The sequence below is a fragment of the Branchiostoma lanceolatum genome, chromosome 10, assembly GCF_035083965.1.
Source record: "Branchiostoma lanceolatum isolate klBraLanc5 chromosome 10, klBraLanc5.hap2, whole genome shotgun sequence".
Lineage (NCBI taxonomy): Eukaryota > Metazoa > Chordata > Leptocardii > Amphioxiformes > Branchiostomatidae > Branchiostoma > Branchiostoma lanceolatum.
This window is the reverse complement of record NC_089731.1, coordinates 13,441,394-13,464,387: the sequence shown is the minus strand read 5'-3', so window position 1 is coordinate 13,464,387 and position 22,994 is coordinate 13,441,394. Positions and strand designations below refer to the sequence as shown.

Here is a 22,994-nt window from a genome sequence, read left to right as displayed (position 1 = left end):
AACCAAGGAACAGAGTTCACGTTAGAAATACAGACCCTGTCAATTGTTTGGACAAAACATTGCAAACTTTAAGGCAAAATAAAAGACTAGGTTCTGAAATCGTCGAATATACCAAACGGTGACAACTTATATATTAGTCATCAGGGATTTCTCAAATTGAAAAATCAATCACAAAGCTTTCTACATTTTTCTTTCTAGAATTTTATGAACACATATGAGGCAAACTTGAAGAAGGGTAGAGCTTCTTCCCAATATTACATTAGAAATGAGGGGCTTGTGTGAAAATCGCGACAGAGATTATTATAGTCACAAGAATAGTCATATACATCAGAAATCTATCCAATACTAGGCCAACACATCTCCATTCAAATGTTAAAAAGTACTGTGTACTTTGTCTTGTCATTTGCCGAGACATAGTCCTGACTTTGGCGTCTATTGAGCGCGTTGTATCGGCAAGCTTGCGGTACAGAAGGTCCACTTTATGGTGTAAGAAGTCGTCTTTTTCCAAAGCGGTTGTGGGCGGCTTGGCGCTGTGTAGACCTGACATCATAGACGGGGGCCGAGACTGTGTATGACGGACATGCAAATGATATGACAAAAACAATGCTACGAGCGAACAAGTAAATTCAATTACTTTTGAGGTAGGAGGGAAAGGAATTCTATCTGTGAGTTTAGACTTATTGTGCGGCACGATAGAGGTTGAATGGAAACACATATTGGCAGTGTAATGAATCGAAAGGTAAAAACCGTGACAATGGAAGCAGTGCAATAATTTTAAAGTCCACGGTAATACTCAATATAATATTAGTCACAATCAATTGTTCGTCTAGACTGCAGTATGTGTCCTTGAGTCTATACTTTTTAAGTGTCTTTAACGCAGCTTGCAACTACTTGTATTTTCGGATGTATGAAGTGTTGTCTGTTACTTGCTTAGCTATTCATCATTATATTTTACCACATTCAATTGCTCTTTTATGGATGTCTTTGTCCTGAACATAATAAATATGGACAAAATACGATAGAGTAAAGCCAACAAAAAGATTCAAGCAGGGGTAAATTTCTAAATGACTTACATCAAAGTCGGTGTCCATGTTTTCTATGATGAGGTCCTCCACATAATCCATGGGGGATATTTTGGAGAATGTTTGAGCGGTTCCGGTCATCCCTGTTAGCCGGGCCAGATGGATCAAGACGAGCGTCCTCATCCAGCCGGGTACCGGGATGTGCAGCATCCCCTTGTAGTGGATGTACAGGAGGAAGATGTTCGTCATCACCGTTGATCCAACTAGGAAGATCGTGGCCGTAAAGAATTGTTCTGAAAGATAAGGATAAGGAATTTCAAAATCAACGTATTTGCAACATTATGCTAGTATACATGTATATGTGATAGTCTTAGTGTATTGTTATTGATTGTTATTCTGTCCATGTAAAAACTCCAATTCCATTTACATCGACTTTGCAATAAGGAGGTCCACGATGCTAAGTACGCATGTCGGGTGAAATGCATTATGGGTAATATGTCAAAGGTGAGACATGAACAAAACATGCCTGGACATTGTCATCATGCAAATCGAGAAAAGGGTCGAGACAAGAACCGTTTACATGTTATTGGCCTTTACCAGCGGCATATAACCCGCAACGTACTTTGCTGGTCATGCGTACTTAGAATCATGAACCTTCTTATAGCCATTAGACAGTTAGACAGCCCTGCACATTTGACGTCTTGAACAGCCAAACCCATAATTTCTTTCAAACAATCAACGTCTTTACCAGAACGAAATGAATATTACCAATTAATGGAATTGAATCCGCAGTTTGGGGCGTGTGCTCAGACACCACCTGTAGAAACACCACGACAGACAGTTGGATGGTCATACAGAAGCCGATCCTCTCCCCGGTCCCTGCTGGTAACAGGAACACCAAAGGGTTGACCGCCAGGAGGACCATGCAGGGCAGCAGCAGGTTGATGAAGTAGTAGAGAATACGGCGCCGAAGGTGGAACTTCAGGGCCAGTGTTGGAAACGGCTCGTCACAGCACTCACGGTATGTTATCTGATGACAAAATAGACAATTTGGTTAAAAGCATTCTGTCAAAAATGAACAACAAAGACATGGGACTACACAGGAGATTCTTACTAGTATTATGAATTATGTCCAAGATATGAAACAAGCGATACATTACTTCCGGCTTGAGACGTGATATCGACTTTTGACAACCTTTGAACTTTGGCGCGCTGACCTCACACGTGCATAAATTCGCGTGTCAAGAGCGATTGGGTCACAAAGCTGAAGATTCACTTGAAAATTCCGGTGAGTCTATTTTTTTAGATATGAAACAGTTTACATTCTACATAATGCGACTTCTGGTTCTAGTTGATTCGCGAGTTACGATATAGTTAGCAATGATAGTACCAACCTTTCGGTGCCATGTTAATTCCAGAACGTCCCATTCACCGAAGTCTAATGCTATGTCATCGAGTACGTAGGAATCGTTAAACAAGTTCAAGTGTAATCCGTGATAGCTCCATGACCCAAACTCCATCATACATGTCTGGTCATCAAAGGGGAAATAAGCCATGTCCATTTTGCACGAAAATATGAAATTTTGCGGAAAAATCCATTTCATAGATCCGTTGTTTTGCACAATGATGTTTGTAGTTTCCAAAAGACGTCCGTCGCTCTCGAAGTCCCCACTGTAAAATAAATACAAGTCCGATTTAATACGTATCCAAGAAGTAATTGGTCAGTGTATTCCTTAATTACCTTTAAGTTAGTAGAATGTGCACCACATACATCTAAGCGATCAAAGTCAATAAACATTCATATACAAGAATACTAGCGTATTTATGATATACATATTCGAGACATAGCTCCAAGCTTGTAACTGAAGTATTAAAACCATAAGGTAGAAAAATGTAAATTATCTATATCATTAATAACAAAACCCTTATGTCATATTTACGCTTTCAATACAAACAATTCGACGTACTTATTCAGTAGGTAGATGTCTGGATGCCACACTTCCGACGATGGTAGATGTATCTCTGTTGTACCGTTGTATTCTTCTGGGTCCCATTGGAGGTAATCGTCACTCCAGAGCTGTAGTAAAACAATATGTTTGATGCACTTCTTACATTGAGATAGTTATTATTGAAACGTTGCGAGCAGCACACCCACTTGCTAATCAATAATTTGATCCAGAAATAAAAGTTCATTTGAAACAAAAGCTGTATGTGGTAGTTGGCTAACGGCATGTTCTGTGCACTAAGCGTTAGAGTTGTTCCCTGCTATATTTCCCTATATTTCCCACAAGTTGTTGCTAACAACACTGGGGAATGGGTCGCGGAACTTCTAGAATACTTTCAACTCAATCGCAATACTACACTAATGGCTCCGCCCCTGAGACGTTGCCAAATGAAGGAAGAGAAAACTTACCATCCGCACCCAGGTAAATACTATTACTCGCTGTCCAATCTCATCCTATGGACAAGATAAAATCCCATCAATAATGTTGCCACATGAACAAACAAAAATTGGACATAACATTTGAAACTTAAATAAAGTGAACTAGATTCACACCTACGTCTACATTTGCCTTATAATTTTTCCTATGATATTTGATCAACGATAATCAACAACCTTAACATTTGATTAGCATTAACATCACAATCATCGTTGATAACATTGTGTGAAGCACTTACCACGTCTCTAATTTGTCGAATAGATAATCCAAACGTTGTGTTGACTGCTGTTGAGTAGCTCTTGACGGGACGGACTGTTCTTTTGTAGGAGGAGGTGACCTTTTCCGTTACCGCCATTGCCCCTACCGTTCCTCTTGCTACATGTTATTAATATTGTGTATGTTGCATTATACCGATTTGAAATCAAAATGAATATATACATATAATGCTTCTATGTTCCAGGTCTAGACATTGTGTAAAAAAGCATGACATGTATGCTTGTCATTTGGAACGTTACCAAATATGTGTCAAAGTGGGTCAAAATACTGTTCTATCAACACGAGAAACAGGTAAATGTAAAATCTCACCCATCAGCTAGAGTTCATCATAAATGATTATATAAGTTTTAAATCTATGCTTTTATAAGATACATATTCCTCTACAGTACTGTTAAATGCATTCATAAAATCTAATGTTATCAACAAGACAATAAAAGAAGAGATGTACTTACCCAAAGGAATCCGCTGAACTGTGAGGGAGAAAATCACGAACAAAATCACAGTAGGCATAGTGTTCCTTCCATAAAATCCTTCACAAAACTTCAAACTGTTAGTTTTCTGACGAGTTTCCCGTTGTTGGTCCCACCACAATAACAGGCTTTTCACCCAATTTCTCCGCCTATTCCGTTCATAAGATAAGTAGGGTGACGCCAGCTTCTGAACCAGTCATCAACCGTCTGCCGTCAACCCTAAGCCAAATTGCCAAATCCAATTATCCTTCAGACAAACCTCGAGTCTGTCAGCCAACAAGATATAAACCCATCTCAATCTAAACTCGACGTTGGTGCTACCTGAATACAAAATCCAAATCAGGGAAACAAGATTGAAATATACGGTGAGAAGGGTTACCGCGCCATACGTTGGGTTGCTAGGACATAGAAACACAGACAAAAAAGGGAAGTCTTTTGTCAATTGCTAATTGAGCGAATGCTGTCACCGTATTTGTTCCAAACGATTGCATTGTTGCCGTCCAAGCAGATATGGAGTTATGTCTGAAACCATCGTCGGTATTGTTAGATTTTATGGCAAAATATTTCAATGGATGAGATATCTGCAATACAAAAGCAAATACTGTCTTCGTTAGTATACAATGTTTAAGACACGGCCTCATTGAGGACATATAGTTAATACACTTCTTGGTGGAAGTCATATCAAATAAATGGGCAATCTACTCGTTTATATACAAGATACAAGATAACTTAATTGGAAATCGCAGTGTTGCCATTGAATTAGAACAAATATGCAATGATTATCATTTACGGTAGTAAACGAATTATAAAATCAGTTACGAATTAATCATGACTAAAATTCAGTTCATTCATTTCATTCGTAAAATTTTACTCATATAAGTAGGGTATCATACTTATAACCTAACCTGACATTTGAAATAGTAGGACGTACAATGGCCATCATTTATTTTTGCTAAACTGCAATGTTCAACTACTATTGACGCCATACACGGGGACAGAACAACTTCTTTTCCCTGTTCAGAAAGGCTGTTAATGATTCGCAAACAAATCCTTTCCAACAGATCGCTAAAGTAAAAGTAATCCTAAAATCCCCCTTAACGACCGTCGTCGAGCCGGTTTCACTATTAAGACGATTATGAGGCTTCACTTAAAGTATTAAAGATAAGACTGTTGGAGGCTGTCCATTCTTCTACACTAACTGCGCGATTAAAAGCTTATTGGAATCACCGGCTTGAAATTTTAAAAGTGAATGTGGCCATGTTGCCACAGATATCTCAAAACCTACATACGCGATTGAAGACGTTAATGACTTTAATGGAGTTGTTGGTCTGCGCTACAATCTATTGCTATGACAAATACTTATTGAAAGGAAGAGTTGTTTAAGTTCTAATAGCGCTTTCGGTGGGAAAATTTTACTGAATTTGGGTATCATTCGTCGTACTTTACGTTCTTTACTCTACTAGTGATGTGCAGTACGATGAATTGAATAGAAGATGTAACATTTTTTAATATAATTCCACCAGGGTACCCACTTTCGGCACCCTGAAAATATACGTCCAAAAAGGTTTCCAACCAAACTTACCCCAGTAGAATGCACTTCTCTTTATCTAAACTGTGCATACCCAGGGGTGCTGCACTGTAGATCTTTCAAACCCAATGTTTTTCAAAGTGGTGGATTTTTTGTAACATGGCAGTTTAATGATAATGGAGGCTAGCTCTACAACTGGGCAGGTGAATCAACTTATGTACGGAAATTCAGGTCAACGCATCGCTGACAACTGGTGGCATCGTGTGTTTGGTGTGGCACCATTGTGTAAGGATTATCTCCTCACCTGTGATTACTTCCACTACAATATATTGAAATGCGTAATGGGCATAGTCTGGGGGTAACGCAAGGCTATCTCATCCTATACACACTCAAGTAGCGGAGTTAGAAATATTCGACAGCCAAGTTGATTCATTCAAAAGTGTCCGTATCCCCATCCAAAAGTATCGTACCCTATCCAAAAGTGTCTGTATCTAATCTCCAAGCAGATCTACACGGTGCACCGAAAATCGTATATGCTAGCTAGAGAAGCTCCGGTCAGCCAGATAAGCTCCAGTCCGCACGGTGCGGAATATGGCTGTCGAATATTACTATATCCTATGCTTTATATCCTATATATATTCGCCTTTTAACCTATCAAGCCGGTGTAAAGCCAACTTCTGCCCCTTCAGACAATTCCCAAACACTGCTAAGGAGTTTCTAGTCTACCCGGTAAGAAAAGTGTGTCATACTTTTGCGGCGTGGTGATTCTTATTCACAGATCTGATCGGAATTTGAGAGGCGGGTCGCACCGTGGAGGCTTATGGGAGGCTCAAACTCTAACTCGACACTAGATCTGACACTTATCGCTAACCGTAACCCTAGTTCCATGCCCAACCCAAAACACTAACCCCTCTACACTGTAAAGAAAAAATCTGGCGGGCCACAAATTTGGCATCATACCTGTCGTTCGTATGATGCTGCTGCATGTTTGGGTGTGTAACAGGTAGCAGACCGGTACGCGGTGCCACCTGGGTTTTAAAGGTGGAACTACAGCGTTTAGAGTCAAAGTTGGGAATACTTGCAAATGATTTCATTCCTATGTTATAAGGTTTCTTTAACTACCAGTGGCGTTAAAGGGCCTAGTAGCTAGAGGACTCCAGATCGAGAGGTAACGGATTCGATTCCTAGGCCTTTTTTGGCTTCACGTTGACGTTTTCTTTAGCGTTGTTTCCTTAGAAAAAGACGCATTAAACAACTTCCATCACTCAATCAAGGTGTAAAAATAGGTACCTGACTTTGGTTGAGGAGGGAATAAGGCAGTGTAAGGCGAGCTAGAGGAATGGGCTCCGCCTTCCGATACCGTGCCTATACACATGTGGATAGCAACCCACTGCCCCTACAGTCATAGTCTGAGTACCATCCTCCGTAGTGACCGCTGGCTCAATGCTTGTCGCATGTTTAGCATGTGACAAGCATTGAGCAAGCGGTCAGTACGTAAGGTTGTACTCAGGCTATTACATCCTCACAAAGGAACTTATAGAACTACCTGTACCTTTACCATTATTAAACTCCAGTTTGGACATTGCTTTTCGACTCACGTAGCATTTTCTCTTCTCATCAAAGCCTGTTGCTGCCAGTGGGATAATCCATCTTCCCCACAAGTCAAATTGATCAATACTATCGTTCCCTGGTCTCCTGGCCTTCTCGGTGATAGATGACTTCTTGAACCAACATATGTCACTGTCAGGTATACGTTAACACTTCTCCATCATACTGTGTGGTTACAAAGGGCGCAATCAGTTTTGGCAAGAGAGAGGATAATGAACGTAAAGCTTTAGGACACGCTTAGTTAGTGCACACGTCTGTAGGTGGAATAACGTTTTGTTGTGGTTCATTGTACTGAAAACCGTGTACCAAATACGATTAGATAGAGAGATACGATTAAAAGGATATGCCGTTGTTGAGAATGATATACTGACCTAAGGTAGCCCACATGTTCAATGGGCTTTGTAGTAACGTGGCATAACGCACCGTTGTGGTTCGATGTACACCGTGAGCCAAATACGATTAGATAGAGAGATACGATTAAAAGGACATGCCGTTGTTGAGTATGATAGACTGACCTTTGGTGACCCACGTGTTCAATGGGCTTTGTAGTAACGTGGCATAACGTACCGTTGTGGTTCGATGTACACCGTGAGCCAAATACGATTAGATACATGTAGATACGATTAAAAGGACATGCCGTTGTTGAGTATGATAGACTGACCTATGGTGACCCACATGTTCAATGGGCTTTGTAGTAACTTTGTAAGGCATTCCAGGCCTATAGAGGAGGAGTTCTACAGTTCAAATTAACACCCAGCCTGTCAGAAATGTGATTACAGACATGGACTTCGTATGAGCCTTTGTCATTGTGCTTCAACAGGTACGTATATGCAATGGGAGTTCGGTGCATCTCATAGGGTCTTACTTATACATTGTATTTTCTACAATTCCGTTATAATCCATGCTTAATGGAAGGAAAGCTGGTAATTGCGTGCCTAAGGCTACGCCAGCTTCTTTAAAAAGCCTCTTAAGCACTTACGCAAGGGCGCCTTGTGGCGTAGCAAAAAGTGCATGATCCCATACACCGGGATGATCGCTACTTTCATTTCAAAGTGTGACGGCTTGTTTTTTTCTGCGTGCTTAACATTGATTTCCCATCAAATTACTAGCTTCCCCTATAGTTGGCTATGTCTACGGGATATGCATGACATTCATTGTAAGTAGGGACCACAGCACAGGAATGCTTTGTTAAACGGATTTTAGTTTTCTTTTATACAATTAGTTCAGTGACTCCAAGGTTTTGAATATAACGATATAATGCTGCTACCATTTTTGATTCACGATGCAATTTTTCGTCTTCTTCTAATCGGTTACTCATTTAAGTTTCAAATTATGCCTTGTGAATAGGGTGCCAGCTACGCTGATCTTGAAATAATTTTACGTGTAGCTAGGAGTCTCTTTTAACATAGTGTTCATTCCTGCTTCATCACTTCAAATTGTTAGGCGTCTCTTGTTTCTATAGATACTAAAACGATGTTGAAATGGTCAGTTCGTAGTGCCAAGAACGTGCCTAGATACCATAGATCTACACAAAGGTCCGTTGGCGTCCGGCGTCTAAGGTTAGCCATTTGCAGGTAGTTACCCTCATACCCTTTCGCTATATGTGAGGAACATAATCTATGCGGAGGGTGTTGACCACAAAAAGCCTTGTGGACCGTCTCGAAACCATTCCAAAATGTCAGAGGGAACGATTCAACAGTTCGATACAAACGGTTTGTTTAACACTGCCCCGTAGTTACAAATCCCAGTTAGCGATAACGGAGCAATTACCGATTAGTGCACTTTTGTAATGATCCCTCCCGCGGAGTGACCCTTTTAAAGGCGTTAACGGCCCATCCTTATCTGTTAAAAGGTGTATCAAGGAACGGTTGACCTCGTACATGTTTGGGCCTGACATTTCTTTACTGCTTACATGCCGCAAATTGTCCGTGGGCGCCGGGCACGTAACTCAGGATGAAACTGGATAAAATTTCTTAAGCTTTGTTGAAAGAGAAACAGCGTAAGAAGAACCAATACAAAATAACCTAAGCAAGCTTTAAAAAAATGTTTTGTCGGGTGAGTAAAAGTCGAAGGCTACTGAGCGCAACTGGTGAAAACATAGCTAGGGATTCTTAACATACAGAGCACCATCTTTCGATTTTAGGATGTACTGCAGTTAGTGCTTGGTCCTTTCCGTCACATAATCGAAAGGTTGTGTCAGCGTATAACACAAATCTTCGCCCGAATGTAGCAATGGGGGGGCACATTTTTTTTTCGACAGTGGTAAGCTGGTCGTTGATTTCGGTGAGAAATTATAGTATTTACGTTGCTTCTTTCAATAGTGGCTCTATCTAGGCCAATGCAACCGCATTTTGATACCCCTATTTCCCCAGGGTAGCCTAAAATCTGACATGCACTGCTCATCGAATTTCAAAGATTGAAAAGAAATGTTTTTACCCTTTGTGTTCTTTTCCGTCTTTTTACTTACACTTCTACAATTTGCGGGGTATTCCATTTATAAAGTCATGGATTACACGAATCCCATATAGGTCGCAGCGAAGTCGCAGCGCAATTGCCGCCTAGTTTAATGAGGTTCCTAATAAAAGGTGGAATATAATCTTCAATCCATCAGCAGATGTGCGATTCAACTATTGATATGTGTAGCTCAATAAGATGCAGGTACTTAGACCAGGTCGATGAAAATAGACACGTTAAGTTATCGCAAATGTTTGTCTGTATCTTTCTTCTTTACTGTTTTTGAACTCGACCGCTTATTTCTGCCTACTGCACTAAATCACAATGTCACTTCAAACAGGTAAATTACAGTAATACCTTTTAAAGTATCACTTTCTTTCCAATCAGATAGGAAGTTTGGGCGGTGTTTGGATTAGTGTATTTGAAGTTTAATCCCACTGAAGGGCATTCGGCTTCAATTCCACTGCTTGATTACTTTTAGATGATAGCCACGGGACATGGCTTTAACTTTCAACAGAGCGTACCAAGGTCAGATGAAGATCACACGGCTTGACTTCCCTGTGCCAACGCTTCGGGAGGAAACTATAATATAACATGGATACAGTACAATCAGTGATACGCCGGGAATCATAATGTGGTAGGGCGTTAGGTACATGTTTCTGAGGGCACACACCGGGTTTGCAATATATACAGTCATGTAGGTGCGAGTGAAGACGTTAAAAGTGTACGTGTCCATAGTATCTAGTCACCTCTATTCTCCGAGCATCGTGTTGCGCATTCGGTAGGATGTTTCGCCAACAACCGAGAGGTCCCGGGTTCGAAACCACCGATATGCCCCGATGTTGTGCCCTTGTTGGGCACTTAACACGACTTTCCTCACTTTACGCAGGTGTGAATGAGTACCTAGCTTCGGTAAGGGACGTCCCTCGGATAGGACGTTAAATGGAGGTCCCGTGTTTGAGGAGAACCTCACCTCGAGCACGTTCAAGAACCCACCGCACTTATCAAAAAGAGTAGGGGTCCTTCCCGGTGCAAGTGGTTCAAAACCTACAGTCCTATGGCCGCACATGGGTTCGCCCTTAGTAATAGCCTCCGACTAGTTGTGCAACCCTTGCATGTACATGCTGAACGAATAAGTAAATAAATATTCTCCAAGAAAAAATTTGGTCGGGGGGAAAGAAGTGGCCAGGATTTGTAACGTCTCCGCCCTCAGTCGTTAAAAATCTCGGCAACTACAAGCCCTACGATGGAAACCTCTGCTTGGAGAATAAGCCACTCCACTTCATGCCTAATAATAAGCTTTCCTCGTCCTACAAAAGTGATCCACAGATATGTATTCTGAAGTAATATCAAAAATCAAGAGCAAATATCTCTGGAATGATTCCTCTTACTTTTTTCTTCACCCGGGCCGGTAAACGCATACCTTAGCACACTAAATTTATAATGCTTTCTTGGGTAGCTCGAATGGTAAAGGTATATCAATTTTTCATTGCAATGGTGGATAAAAGGCCACCACGTTCAAGGAACTGAAGCGTTTGAAGATAGCTTCTATATCGATTTTTATATCAAACTTCATGAGTTTAATACCAGCAGTTGGCGAATGAATAGGAGCCCCCATAACTTTACGAGTGAGATTTTGTAGATTTTTATTTACCCCAATTTTGTAGAATTCTATTAACCCAAATTTGCATTTTGATTGCCCCCTCTTGTCCAGGACCTAATAGGAAAAAGTTACAATCAGCACACAATGTATCCAGACAGCTATTATATAATATCTGGCAACAAGATACATGAACATGCCATCGGATGACACCCATGTTCAGTACTCCACACGGAAACGACAAGATGGTATGTAATTTCCTCCTCGATCTAGAATAGCTCATCATCCGTCAAGTCGACACATTCTTGGCACATCAAGGATACAGGGTGTTCCTCAGCCCATATTTCAGGGAGCTCAAACAGCCCAATGTCATCACGTTGACATAAAACTGAGAGCAAACATCTTTATGTTCGGTGTACAGGTAATGGAGGTCGTGGGGAGGGCATTTAGAGGCATATTGCGTGACTTTTTGGAGGGCATTCTGTGGAACTTTGACATTCATGAAAGAAAATCTTGCATTTTTGCCCTCATTGACGAAGAAAATTGTACACATTTTCCACGCCCTCACTATAATCCCCCATTCATCTATATTTTGTAGAAGATAGACTTTTAAGGACATAGGGGCAAAGTCGTGGAGACATTGGAAAACTTTTTTCTTGTGCATGTGTCCAATGGCCAAGTCAAAATAGTAGACGCTATGACGTTATTTGTATCAAAAATTAGCATACAAATATGGTGCATTGATACATGAAATAACATAAGAGCCTGGGTAGGGACAAAATAAAAATCATACATGAAATGCGTAAGCAGAATACAAATATAAAAGTGCCACATGCTCATTCAACAACGTGTCACATTCCATTGATGGAAGGTACGCTAGAGAAATCGTTAACTTTTCTTTTCAACATCAGTTTCAGATTATGGCGGTTTAAAAAATGGACTCTGTTGCTGTTGATCGTGTTTGATACAGACTGTTGTATGACTTGAAGGTGAGTTGGTTGTACTTTTTTTCGCCCTGCAATGTGTGGTATCCTCTGGAACGAAGTAAAATGTCTTTGTTCGATCCTCTTCATCACCGGTACCCAACCTGTGTAGAATTGTTGAACATTTTGTTTTGGCGTCGCATCCTAGGGGTACGAGATATGAAATACTAGTTTTGGTATTGAGACGATTGGTTCCATTGAGATGTGATCCAGCGAGCACGGCTTGTGAAGATACAGTAGAGTATAGACGTGCTACACATTGTAATGTACGGTTGGCTTCAGTGGACGTGGATGGGTCACAAATTCCAGTGCCAGAATTCAAATTAGGTCTGACATTGAATGATCACATCGAATACCCTTAAAAAACCTACAGAGAATTGGCAAAGAAGATAGCGAGGGATAATGGCAAGTACTAGACTGTTGTTAAATGATACATTTCCTATATTTGTCTTTATCATAACAATATGTAGAATGCACATAGCTCCAACATGACAAATTATATCTCATATTTTCCTTGATATGATATATTCTAGCAATCATACAATGTAGGCTGAGGACATAACTACTCACTGTAAGCTGTGTCCAAGACATCCATTTCTTGGTATCATTTCATTGACCTTTTGCGGCGACCTTTCTTTGCCCTTGTTGATGCAATGGTTAGAGGCCAGTAAGTAGTTCTTTGAGCCGTGGTTCACAATCATAGCTTGCCAAAAGCGTAAAAGATGGTCCACGCTACAGCTCAGGCAAAAGGCCAATGTCAGCAGGCGAAAAGTTGGCAACCACTCAATGAAGTTGAATTAGAGGTTAGATAGAGCGTCTCCTGAAGCGCCCACTGTAGTCCTTTCAAACCCAGAAATCATGTCCATTGAAAGCGTTATCGATTTACCAGATACATAATGGGGTTTCAGCTACTCTTTTATGTACCAAATGCATTATCTTTTGCGTAAGTCGTTTAACCCACCAAAGCGTTTGAGCACATCGAATGGAATGCGGGCAAGAGAATCGCATGGTATGTACAATAGAAGATCATTAGTCATAATCGATCTTAAAAGAAATGGAACTACTGCGTTGGCTGTCCATATATGCGAGAAATGAATACAAAATCTAAGCATGAGGCGTATCTGTACGTACCAAACATTTTCATACAGACTGTCAGGTTTTCGAACAACTGTGTACTGCATCAACACATTTATCACACAAAATTGCGGGTTGTATAGCATGAAAATTGAAATATATTTGTCATACCTGAGTCAACATTATATCCAGAGGGAAAATTGATTGCAGTAAATTACTGAAAAAATCCTTGTAATATTTTGTTTGCCAGATAAGATTTCGAGCATTCTGCGAACCGGTAGTGAGTTTGTAACATATGCATTTGTGAGATTACATAGAATGTAAACTTTAATGGTACCCAATTGGCCACGTATACTATTTCTTGAGAAAATTACGTTCATAAATCATTGTGCCAATTTCGTCAGATATCGTCAACAAAGTAGTATGCAATACTACACCACGGTATCTACAACCCACAGTTTCTCCTCAAGAGGGCATGCACAAATGCAATATGTTGTCATTGACAAGTTATATGTTCTCCTCTCTTTATCTAGAGCTATTCTAAAGAACCAAAAAGGTGGGGTGTGTTAAACATTTAAGTTAACCAAGTCAGCAACACATTTCCTTTCTTTTATGTAACGGACACTTCCATTGCGCCCTGGAGTTTCAGTATCATGAACATGATGGAAAAACATTAATTTTTTTATCAAATTGTAGGTGTGTGAATTATACAGCAATATTTGCCCATCTGCTTCTTATTAAATGATAAATCTCTTCTTCCCGAGGGAAATTGAGCACTTACGCTAACTCCTACGCAGTGCGTCATGCCAAGGTAAGAGAACCTCGCGATGGCCACCAGAAGCTCTTCAAGGTTCTCCATGAGTTATTACGTAGTCTCTGATTAAGAACCCAGGAAATATCTAGCATCCGACTGGCAACCCGATATCTTTGGATCGCGGTTGTCTTCGCACTCAAAGACTTATTTGCTCTTTGACATCTTGACACTATGGAGGGTGGGTTAGAGTTGCCAGGTAGTATAACACCTTTGGCTGTCAAAAGATCGTTCTTCGGATCCGCACCGACACTTGATGTATAGGCACGCTGGAAAAGTTTGACAGAAAGCTCTGCTGTACGCCCCATTTTCATCCTTTAGATCCGCTTCGATCCTACGGTAAGCATGATAGGTGTTGGAGAGAAGGGGAGTATACAAATGTATTAACACTAGAGTTGGCGAGTGCAAGCAAGACTCAGTCATTGTCATGTATGCTTATCTAGAATGGTCATGGCAGTCTGACCCCCCCCCCCCCCTGTAAGGTAAAAGAGCAGAAAGGTTGTACATACGTACTCTTCCACTGAGACAAAATATCGACATAGAGATAACCCTAGGCTTGCTCTTCATATACTTTTCGCCGAAAGTTTCACACAGCGACTACTCTCTACAAACTGTTGGACGGACGCTGTCCACCTCACATACAAGGTCTATTGCCATCTACCAGATCATCATCCATTGATTCTAGAAACCCCCTAAGAAACGGTTATAATCGGTATACCTAAAAGTGTGAGAACCTAGAAGGCATTTTTCTACAGAGCCACCCAACTGTGGAATTCCCTTTCGTCCGATACTCGGACTGCCCCCTCACTGTCTATTTTTAAAACTATGGCATGGAGGTCCCTGGGGGACCCATTCTCTGTTTAAACAGCCCGGTCCTAGTATGAAGTTACTATTATTCCAGTGTACAGCCCGTTGATAGACAATGGATTTTCTCCCCTTTAGATTCTATAGTGTGTTACTTAAAGAATGTACATGTATTATAATTGTGAGAGCTCGTGTGATTGTATGCCTGTATGATTTTATCTTGTTAACTGATGTAACTATTTTATCCCGCTATGTATTGTGCAGCAAGGTTGTCCCTTATAATAGCTACTGCTAGTCGGGCAACCTTGGCTGTTGTACCGTGTACACAGTCAAACAAATAAATAAAACAAAAAAATTCATATACTTTGAGACCGATCGACTGTTTCTCTTGAATAACTTGGAAGCATAATAATACAACAATTTGATTTGTTGAAAATCATCAACGAACGCCCTCCCATCTAAGAATATAGACGCTATAATAAGGATTGCATCGGTAAAATATCAACAGAGTGGCTAAATGTTATCCTGACAGTGTATACATGTAATTGATGACTTTGTTGTCACTCGATGAAGCAAAAATTGACTCTCCTATTACGACACTTAGAATGCACTAAAAACAAAATGGGTTTCGATATCCAACAACACCACATAATATCGATACACAACAGTGCCTGAAGCAGAATGAATTCTGGGATGATTTTATAGATAGTAGTTTGCCTGTAATAGACCAGGCTCCAACTCAAACGCGAGAGTAACTTGGGAATAGATCTTCTATAAACGATAGACTGGTCCGTAATACTAGGAAAAGGACGGGCGGTGTGTTATTCTTAGTGATCTTGCAATAAACTCCCTTGGCGACTAATCCACCACAAGCTTTACTTCGCATGTTTGCAGACGGTGATCCCAATATTGATTGTTGCATGGCAGTAATCGTGTCCTTGAAATGAAACACTAAAAAAGCCGATAGAAGACTTATGGCTTGCCTTTAGCTCGAGGACAATGATGGCATTTTACGTCTTTGGAGATGATTGCATTATCCAAGATTTATTAGCATCATTAAACAGCGGACGTCGAGTAATTGTTGACTGCTGCTGTGATTACTCGAAGACAAATATATAAAAAAAATTGACTGGCAGATGATTGTTTGTTATGGCATGATTGGAACCAGTTGCAGCAAACACGGTGAACAGACATGACATTTTTCGCTAATGTACTATAATTGCACTTGTAATGAAAGCTAAGCACCAAAAGGTAATGCGAAATTTACTCTAATCGAATGTACTTTGGGAACTATATACTGTTGCTTTACTTTTGTATATTTTTGCACTAAATGCAGCAATTACGGTGAGCAGACATGGCATTTCTCGCAAATGTACAATAATTGTTCATGTAATAAGAGTAAAGTACTGAATAGCTATGCAACATTTAATCGAATCGAATGTGTTTCGGGTCCTACGTAAACTGTTGCTTTATTTTTCATATTTTTGCCCGGTTATAAAGAATTGATGATAAACTGTGCTGGCTTCATCATAACAGCGTGCAGCACATCTTCATATTTTTCATCTAAATTCTATTTCCGTACCAAGGACATTTTAATGATGACAATGGAGCAACAACACGTCATTCACTCATAGTTTGCCAGACTATCAATCAATACTTTCCTGTTTCTCCCACTTGTTTCAAACTGTCGCTTCTCATCTCAACCGCATCAACTAGCCTATAGTGGCAACGGGGATCACTGAGTGCCATTTGGAAGGCAGAAAATGTATTTCTTTTCCCATAAGAACGGCAATCTGGTCTGCTACTCGTCACTGGCAATGCATTTGCGCGTTCCGATATGAATGGGGTTGGGACACATATCAGTATACCCCAATGTACATTGGTATTAGTAGTTATGATTAAGGAAGCGTATGGTGTGTTCTAAGGGGCGGCATCCATGTCTCTATCAATAGTTCTTTTCAAAAAATATTCCAAATACATTTTCTCTTGATATTTAAAATGCGGTCCAGAACTCAGTATTGAAACACAGCCCCGTGTTATTATTTTCTTAAATACCTTTCCAAGCAATTTCGCTGCGATAAATAAGTATGCATCCTTCAGCATAGGATTTATCTTCATGTTCATGCTGTGTATTATATTCCAGCCAGATGTTTATCCGCAAGATACCGAATACTAGCAATGTATCCTCATAAATTAACTGGTCTTTTGGGAGTAACTGCAAACAACGACGCCCATTCACTTTTAGTTTATCGCTTTGTTAAGTGCACTTCGACAACGTCAAAGATATTTATTGACCATTTTGACTATAACGATACGTTTTTCAAGCGATAACACCTTGCCATTTATAGATGTCACTCTGATGACTTTCCAAATAAGGCTTGTAAATCTGAATAGCACAGATAGCGTTGGTCGTTGTCATAAACGGATATTGCGTCTTTGTTCAGGGCAATTTTTGCGTATAATATACATTTTCCGTGAATAGTTTCATCAGGTTGGTAAGTCACTGGAGAAAAAGACTCTTTTTACACAACCAAGGGATTTATTCAACCGACGTTTCGGTGACCCTCTGTCACCTTCTTCAAGGCAATTCTGACTGGTTCACATAGCAATGCAGCACAGGTGTTGCTGCTTATACATATTAATGAGATGCAAACGCAAAATATTTACATATGTACAAACACAGGGGATGACATCACTATGCGGTCCCAAACGTACAGAAGTGTAACACATACACAACTACATATCGATCAACAAACAATGCAACGATTATTTCTTTAGGATGCGGTCCCAAACGTGACTGAGTCTATATCACCCCTATAAATAATCGTTGCATTGTTTGTTGATCGATATGTAGTTGTGTATGTGTTACACTTCTGTACGTTTGGGACCGCATAGTGATGTCATCCCCTGTGTTTGTACATATGTAAATATTTTGCGTTTGCATCTCATTAATATGTATAAGCAGCAACACCTGTGCTGCATTGCTATGTGAACCAGTCAGAATTGCCTTGAAGAAGGTGACAGAGGGTCACCGAAACGTCGGTTGAATAAATCCCTTGGTTGTGTAAAAAGAGTCTTTTTCTCCAGTGACTTACCAACCTGATGAAACTATTCACGGATGTAAGACAAGAGTACGGACAGAGTATTGTCAAAAAGATCCGCGACTGGGAGTCCCAAGCAAAGAAAATCGAGAGACACAGGAACCATCTTGTGTTCAGCCTGCGGTGCAAGGATGAAGACCTCACCCCCCCAAGCCTCCGTCTGAAGACCGGCATCAAAACCAAGAATGCAAAGGACATCATCCACAAGGCAGAAAAGGCGTTAATCAGAGAGAGGATAAGACTGATCAACAACAAAATCGTCAACCTTAAGGAGAAAGAACAAAGGATCTCCGGCGAGTTACAAGCGGCGTTACCGGGGGAGATAAACGACGCCATAAGATCACACGTCACCAGAACCCGGGAACGAGAGCATGCAGTAACAAAGGACCGCCATCTTGGAAAACTCGCACACCTACAACAGTCGAAACAACGCCGACAGGAAGCCTCAGACATCGACCTATCTGGAACACAACTTAAAAAATGGGTCGTTAACATCTCGAAGCAGGTCCTGAGCACACAACAGACCCGGATTCTGCAAAAAGGCCTTAACTATGCCGTCACTCCGGACAAGATCCCGGTGGAGGATTTCGTTGTAGCCACCGAGAGTGCGTGTATGCGACTGCCCCCCCCACTCCGCTGATCAGCTCAGAGCGCAGGTAGCAGGAGTGCTAACATCAGCCAGACTGCCGAAGCCCAACATCACCAAGGAAGAAAGGTCAGCACTGAGGGAGCTGGGAAAGAAGAAGGATGTGCTGATTCTACCGGCGGACAAGGGGAAAGCTACGGTGGTAATGGACACTGAAGACTACAACAACAAGGTCAGTAACATGCTGTCAGACGACAAAACCTACGAAAGACTCTCTAAAGATCCCACACAGAAGTACAAGCGGCATCTCGTATCCATTCTTAAGAAGCTGAAGAAAGACAAGAAGATCACCGAGGAACAACGAAAACACCTGTTCCCTACAGCTGAGAATGTACCTAGGATGTACTGCACGCCCAAGATCCACAAGCCAGGTAATCCTCTGCGACCTATTGTAGACTACACCGGCTCAATAGGATACAACACCTCCAGAGCGTTGGCAGATTTACTGGCTCCACTAGTGGGAAACACAGAACACCACATAAAGAACTCCAAACACCTGGCAGATGAGATGAGCAGTATTCTCGTGGAGGAGGGCGACATGTTCCTGTCACATGATGTAGTGTCCCTGTTTACAAACACACCCATCCCAGAAACCCTAGACATTATCAAACGCAGACTGCAGGCCGACACAGATCTGAAGAACAGAACCAACCTGACAGTAGACGACATCATTGAACTCCTCACTTTCATAGTGACAACTACCTACTTCTGCTTCAGAGGGGAGATCTACCAACAGAAGTTCGGCACCGCCATGGGGAGCCCAGTATCACCAGTGTTGGCTAACCTTTTCATGGAGTGGTTGGAGCAGCAGGCCATTGCTACAGCACCCATCAACTGTACACCCAAGCTGTGGAAGCGGTACGTGGACGACGTGCTCGAACTTTTGAAAAGGGGAGCGGAGCAGCAGCTGACTGACCACCTGAACACTATCGACTCTACAGGTAACATAAAGTTCACCCATGAAACAGAAGAGAATGGTACCATGCCATTCCTGGACACTCTACTAGTCAAGAAAGAGGATGGCACAGTTAAACTGCTGATATACAGAAAGAAGACACACACAGATCAGTACTTGAACTTCAACTCACATCATCCGCTTCACCAGAAGCTGGGAGTCATCCGAACACTGATGGACAGGTGCAAGTCAGTTGTTACTGAAGAAACGGACAGACAGTTGGAGATGGAACACATCAAGCAGGCCCTTTCCCGCTGTGGTTACCCTGACTGGACTTTCAAGAAAGTCGAACACCAGACCAACAAAACCAAGCAGAAGAAAGACAGAAAGAAAGGAGAGGAGACGTCTAAAGGAAGGGTGACCTTACCTTACATCCAAGGCATCACAGAACCACTAGAGAGGATCTTTAAGAAACACAACATTGCCACAGCAGTCAGACCCAAAAGCACACTAAGAAACCTACTGGTGCATCCCAAAGACAAACTACAAGACTCAGTAAAGACGGACTGTGTATACAAGATACCTTGCATGAGTTGCAACAAGGTATACATAGGGGAGACAGGGAGAACATTTGGATGCAGACTGGAAGAACACAGGAAAGAAGCTGAGAGCACCAAGGTGGGAAGGTACACCAGAGCACAGAAGCAGGTAGCTGAGAAGGAAGAGAACAAATCAGCAGTGACAGACCACATCATGAGAAACAACTGTGCTATAGACTGGGATGGGGCCAAGGTGATAGACCGAGAGGACAATAGAGTAACACGTTGGATTAAGGAGTCTGTATGGATCAGGAAATCCGCTCCAGTCATGAACCGTGATGAGGGGGGATATAGACTCAGTCACGTTTGGGACCGCATCCTAAAGAAATAATCGTTGCATTGTTTGTTGATCGATATGTAGTTGTGTATGTGTTACACTTCTGTACGTTTGGGACCGCATAGTGATGTCATCCCCTGTGTTTGTACATATGTAAATATTTTGCGTTTGCATCTCATTAATATGTATAAGCAGCAACACCTGTGCTGCATTGCTATGTGAACCAGTCAGAATTGCCTTGAAGAAGGTGACAGAGGGTCACCGAAACGTCGGTTGAATAAATCCCTTGGTTGTGTAAAAAGAGTCTTTTTCTCCAATATACATTTTGACATTTCATATCTTTTGAAATAAGGTCAAACAAGTGTCATTTGTATTTTATATAAGCATATGGGTTAGTAGATAAAGATTCTATTGAATTTTCTACCCCGATGTGTTTCAATCAAGATCATCCTACACTTTAGTATACCAGCGTTATATATTCACGCATACCTATTTAAATAAATATGACTGATATCATAGACAATGTGAAGCAAGAGGCATTGCATTGATAAAAGAAAGTGATAGAAATGATCTATATACGAAATTGAGAGCGACATTATTTTTTCCATTACCTTAAGAATCAACACAATGCAGACTGAAGTGAGAGCTAATCAGAGTCACCAAAATAGTTAAAATTTGACCCGCGACTTAAACAGGTCGTTGACACTTTTGACAAGATCAATGTTTCTGTATCGTATTTTCTGTTCATTTATTTTCTTATTCATCTTTTTTAGCTAACCAGTGTTAAAACAAACTGTTACAAATTCTTCAATTTCTTGTTTCATTCCTCTGTTGTCAGTGCCGTTTGTGTTCTTATCAACGTAATGACAGGATACCTGGTAGTGGCAATCCGAATAACAGACACCGGTATCTAAGTTCTTGGTGAAAGAGAGAACTTACATTTCTTTTATGTAAAATACTAAAGTGAAGGATCAGCAAGAGCATGTGCATTGAGGATATGCAATTTTAACTATCCTTCCGGAGTTGGTTTATGCCAAATCAATATGCTTCAATATGGAAGGCCAGGAAGTCAATTGATCACCTTAGTTTTGGTCCGGCGGTCAATCGTTCATTACAAATTTAATGGGGGAACCATTGATGTAAAAGGTACAATAGAAACGTCTGATTATGCGTACGTCTAATAGGCACAAACAAAGGATAGATAAGCCACACTTTAGAAACTGAAGAGGATTAGCTGTTGGTACCAAAGATTGATTAGAAGCCTCCTGAGTAATCTCGTGGTATTTGACGGATCGTTCAATTGCTCATGTAGTAATCTTAACCTCCAATCAAGCCTGACAAAATAAAATGAGGTGCCGGGACGTTATCTTCTGCTCGATAGAATTCCATGTGCATAGTAGCTTAAAAATGCAAAACTTTGCCGTCAAAAATTATCAAAAAAATTCTTATTCAAACAAATCACATAGACCCGGGGTACCCAATCAGTATCTTTTAGAGGAAGTCTTTAAAAGGTCAACTATTCCTAAGAGTAAGCCCTTAAAGGCAAGACGCAATCTAATCGGACATCGTCCAACGTTGGAAATTGGGATGCGCTTCGTCTTAACGGAAATATGATATCAATAACGACAGCACAAATATGCGATCCTGGCATATCTAAATCTCCGTGTGGCCTTTGAATCCCTCCAGCAAAATGCATTCGAAGAGTGTCTCAACTCTGTAAATAAAACATTACGTCCAGCTCTTCCCCCACAGGGTTCCTTCTGCAGTAGACCATAAGTGAGATAAGAAGAATTCTAGACGGATTTCCTACATGTATATTCTTGGTGAAGTTATGTCGTACCCAAAGGCACAAGAAGTACCTTTTTCTCACCATGGATGGACCTGCGAGAGCGAGCATATCCCATCATGCTAACGCCATTCCAAATTCTAGGTGTTATAGCCATTATCTACCTACGGGTCGTTGCGGACGGACGGATGATGTATTGGAAGCCTACACGCCGCTGGCGGTAAAGTCATGGTAAAGTGTACTTTGCATCTGGTACCGGGTTAAACAGATGATCCGTCTCGCCCTGATCTATATTGGCATCAGCGTCAAGGTGCGGTATTAGCGGCACTGAGTACGTTCTGTCCAGAGTCATACGCACGCTCATGGTTGTACGCTTTAGAAGAGATTGCCGTGACGTTCTCTTCAAGGGTTCAACAAGGTTCTGTGAGCATCTCAAAGTTCCAGTCGCCTTCTGTCTTAGGTAAGTAAAACGTTAATATCCGTATGAAAGGGTATAATTCATGTGTTGATGATGTGTTTATTTGTATGAAATGTATATATCAGCTGTGAGCGTTGTACTAGAACACCTTGTAAGGGCCTCGATCGTGGGTTTCTTCCACCGCAAGGGGTCACACGATAG

At 41.1% G+C, this 22,994-nt stretch overlaps 2 protein-coding genes across 2 annotated transcripts; one reads left to right on the top strand and one right to left on the bottom strand.

The window, feature by feature from the left end:
• Window positions 1-1,749: 1,749 nt before the first annotated feature.
• On the bottom strand, window positions 1,750-2,687 carry LOC136442981 (acetylcholine receptor subunit alpha-type acr-7-like). The gene is made up of 2 exons (XM_066440025.1): window positions 2,417-2,687; window positions 1,750-2,052 (listed from the first exon to the last, which is right to left on the bottom strand). Exons 1-2 carry the CDS (start codon window positions 2,624-2,626, stop codon window positions 1,750-1,752), a joined length of 513 nt encoding a protein of 170 aa, XP_066296122.1. The 5' UTR covers window positions 2,627-2,687.
• A 15,486-nt stretch (window positions 2,688-18,173) lies between these two features.
• LOC136442980 (uncharacterized) lies at window positions 18,174-22,365 on the top strand. Its single transcript, XM_066440024.1, has 3 exons — window positions 18,174-18,749; window positions 18,817-20,529; window positions 22,342-22,365. The coding sequence occupies exons 1-3, from the start codon at window positions 18,174-18,176 to the stop codon at window positions 22,363-22,365; spliced, it is 2,313 nt and encodes a 770-aa protein (XP_066296121.1).
• The last annotated feature ends 629 nt before the right edge of the window (window positions 22,366-22,994 follow it).

What these genes read in the sequence shown, in the direction of transcription:
- LOC136442981 (XM_066440025.1), bottom strand. Translation starts at nt 2,626, where the DNA reads ATGAAATGGATTTTTCCGCAAAATTTCATATTTTCGTGCAAAATGGAC. An exon ending in AATTAACATGGCACCGAAAG is followed by an intron (nt 2,053 to 2,416) that starts GTTGGTACTATC and finishes TTTTGTCATCAG; the next exon opens with ATAACATACCGTGAGTGCTG.
- LOC136442980 (XM_066440024.1), top strand. Translation starts at nt 18,174, where the DNA reads ATGAAACTATTCACGGATGTAAGACAAGAGTACGGACAGAGTATTGTC. An exon ending in TCACTCCGGACAAGATCCCG is followed by an intron (nt 18,750 to 18,816) that starts GTGGAGGATTTC and finishes TCCGCTGATCAG; the next exon opens with CTCAGAGCGCAGGTAGCAGG. An exon ending in TAGACCGAGAGGACAATAGA is followed by an intron (nt 20,530 to 22,341) that starts GTAACACGTTGG and finishes CTTCCCCCACAG; the next exon opens with GGTTCCTTCTGCAGTAGACC.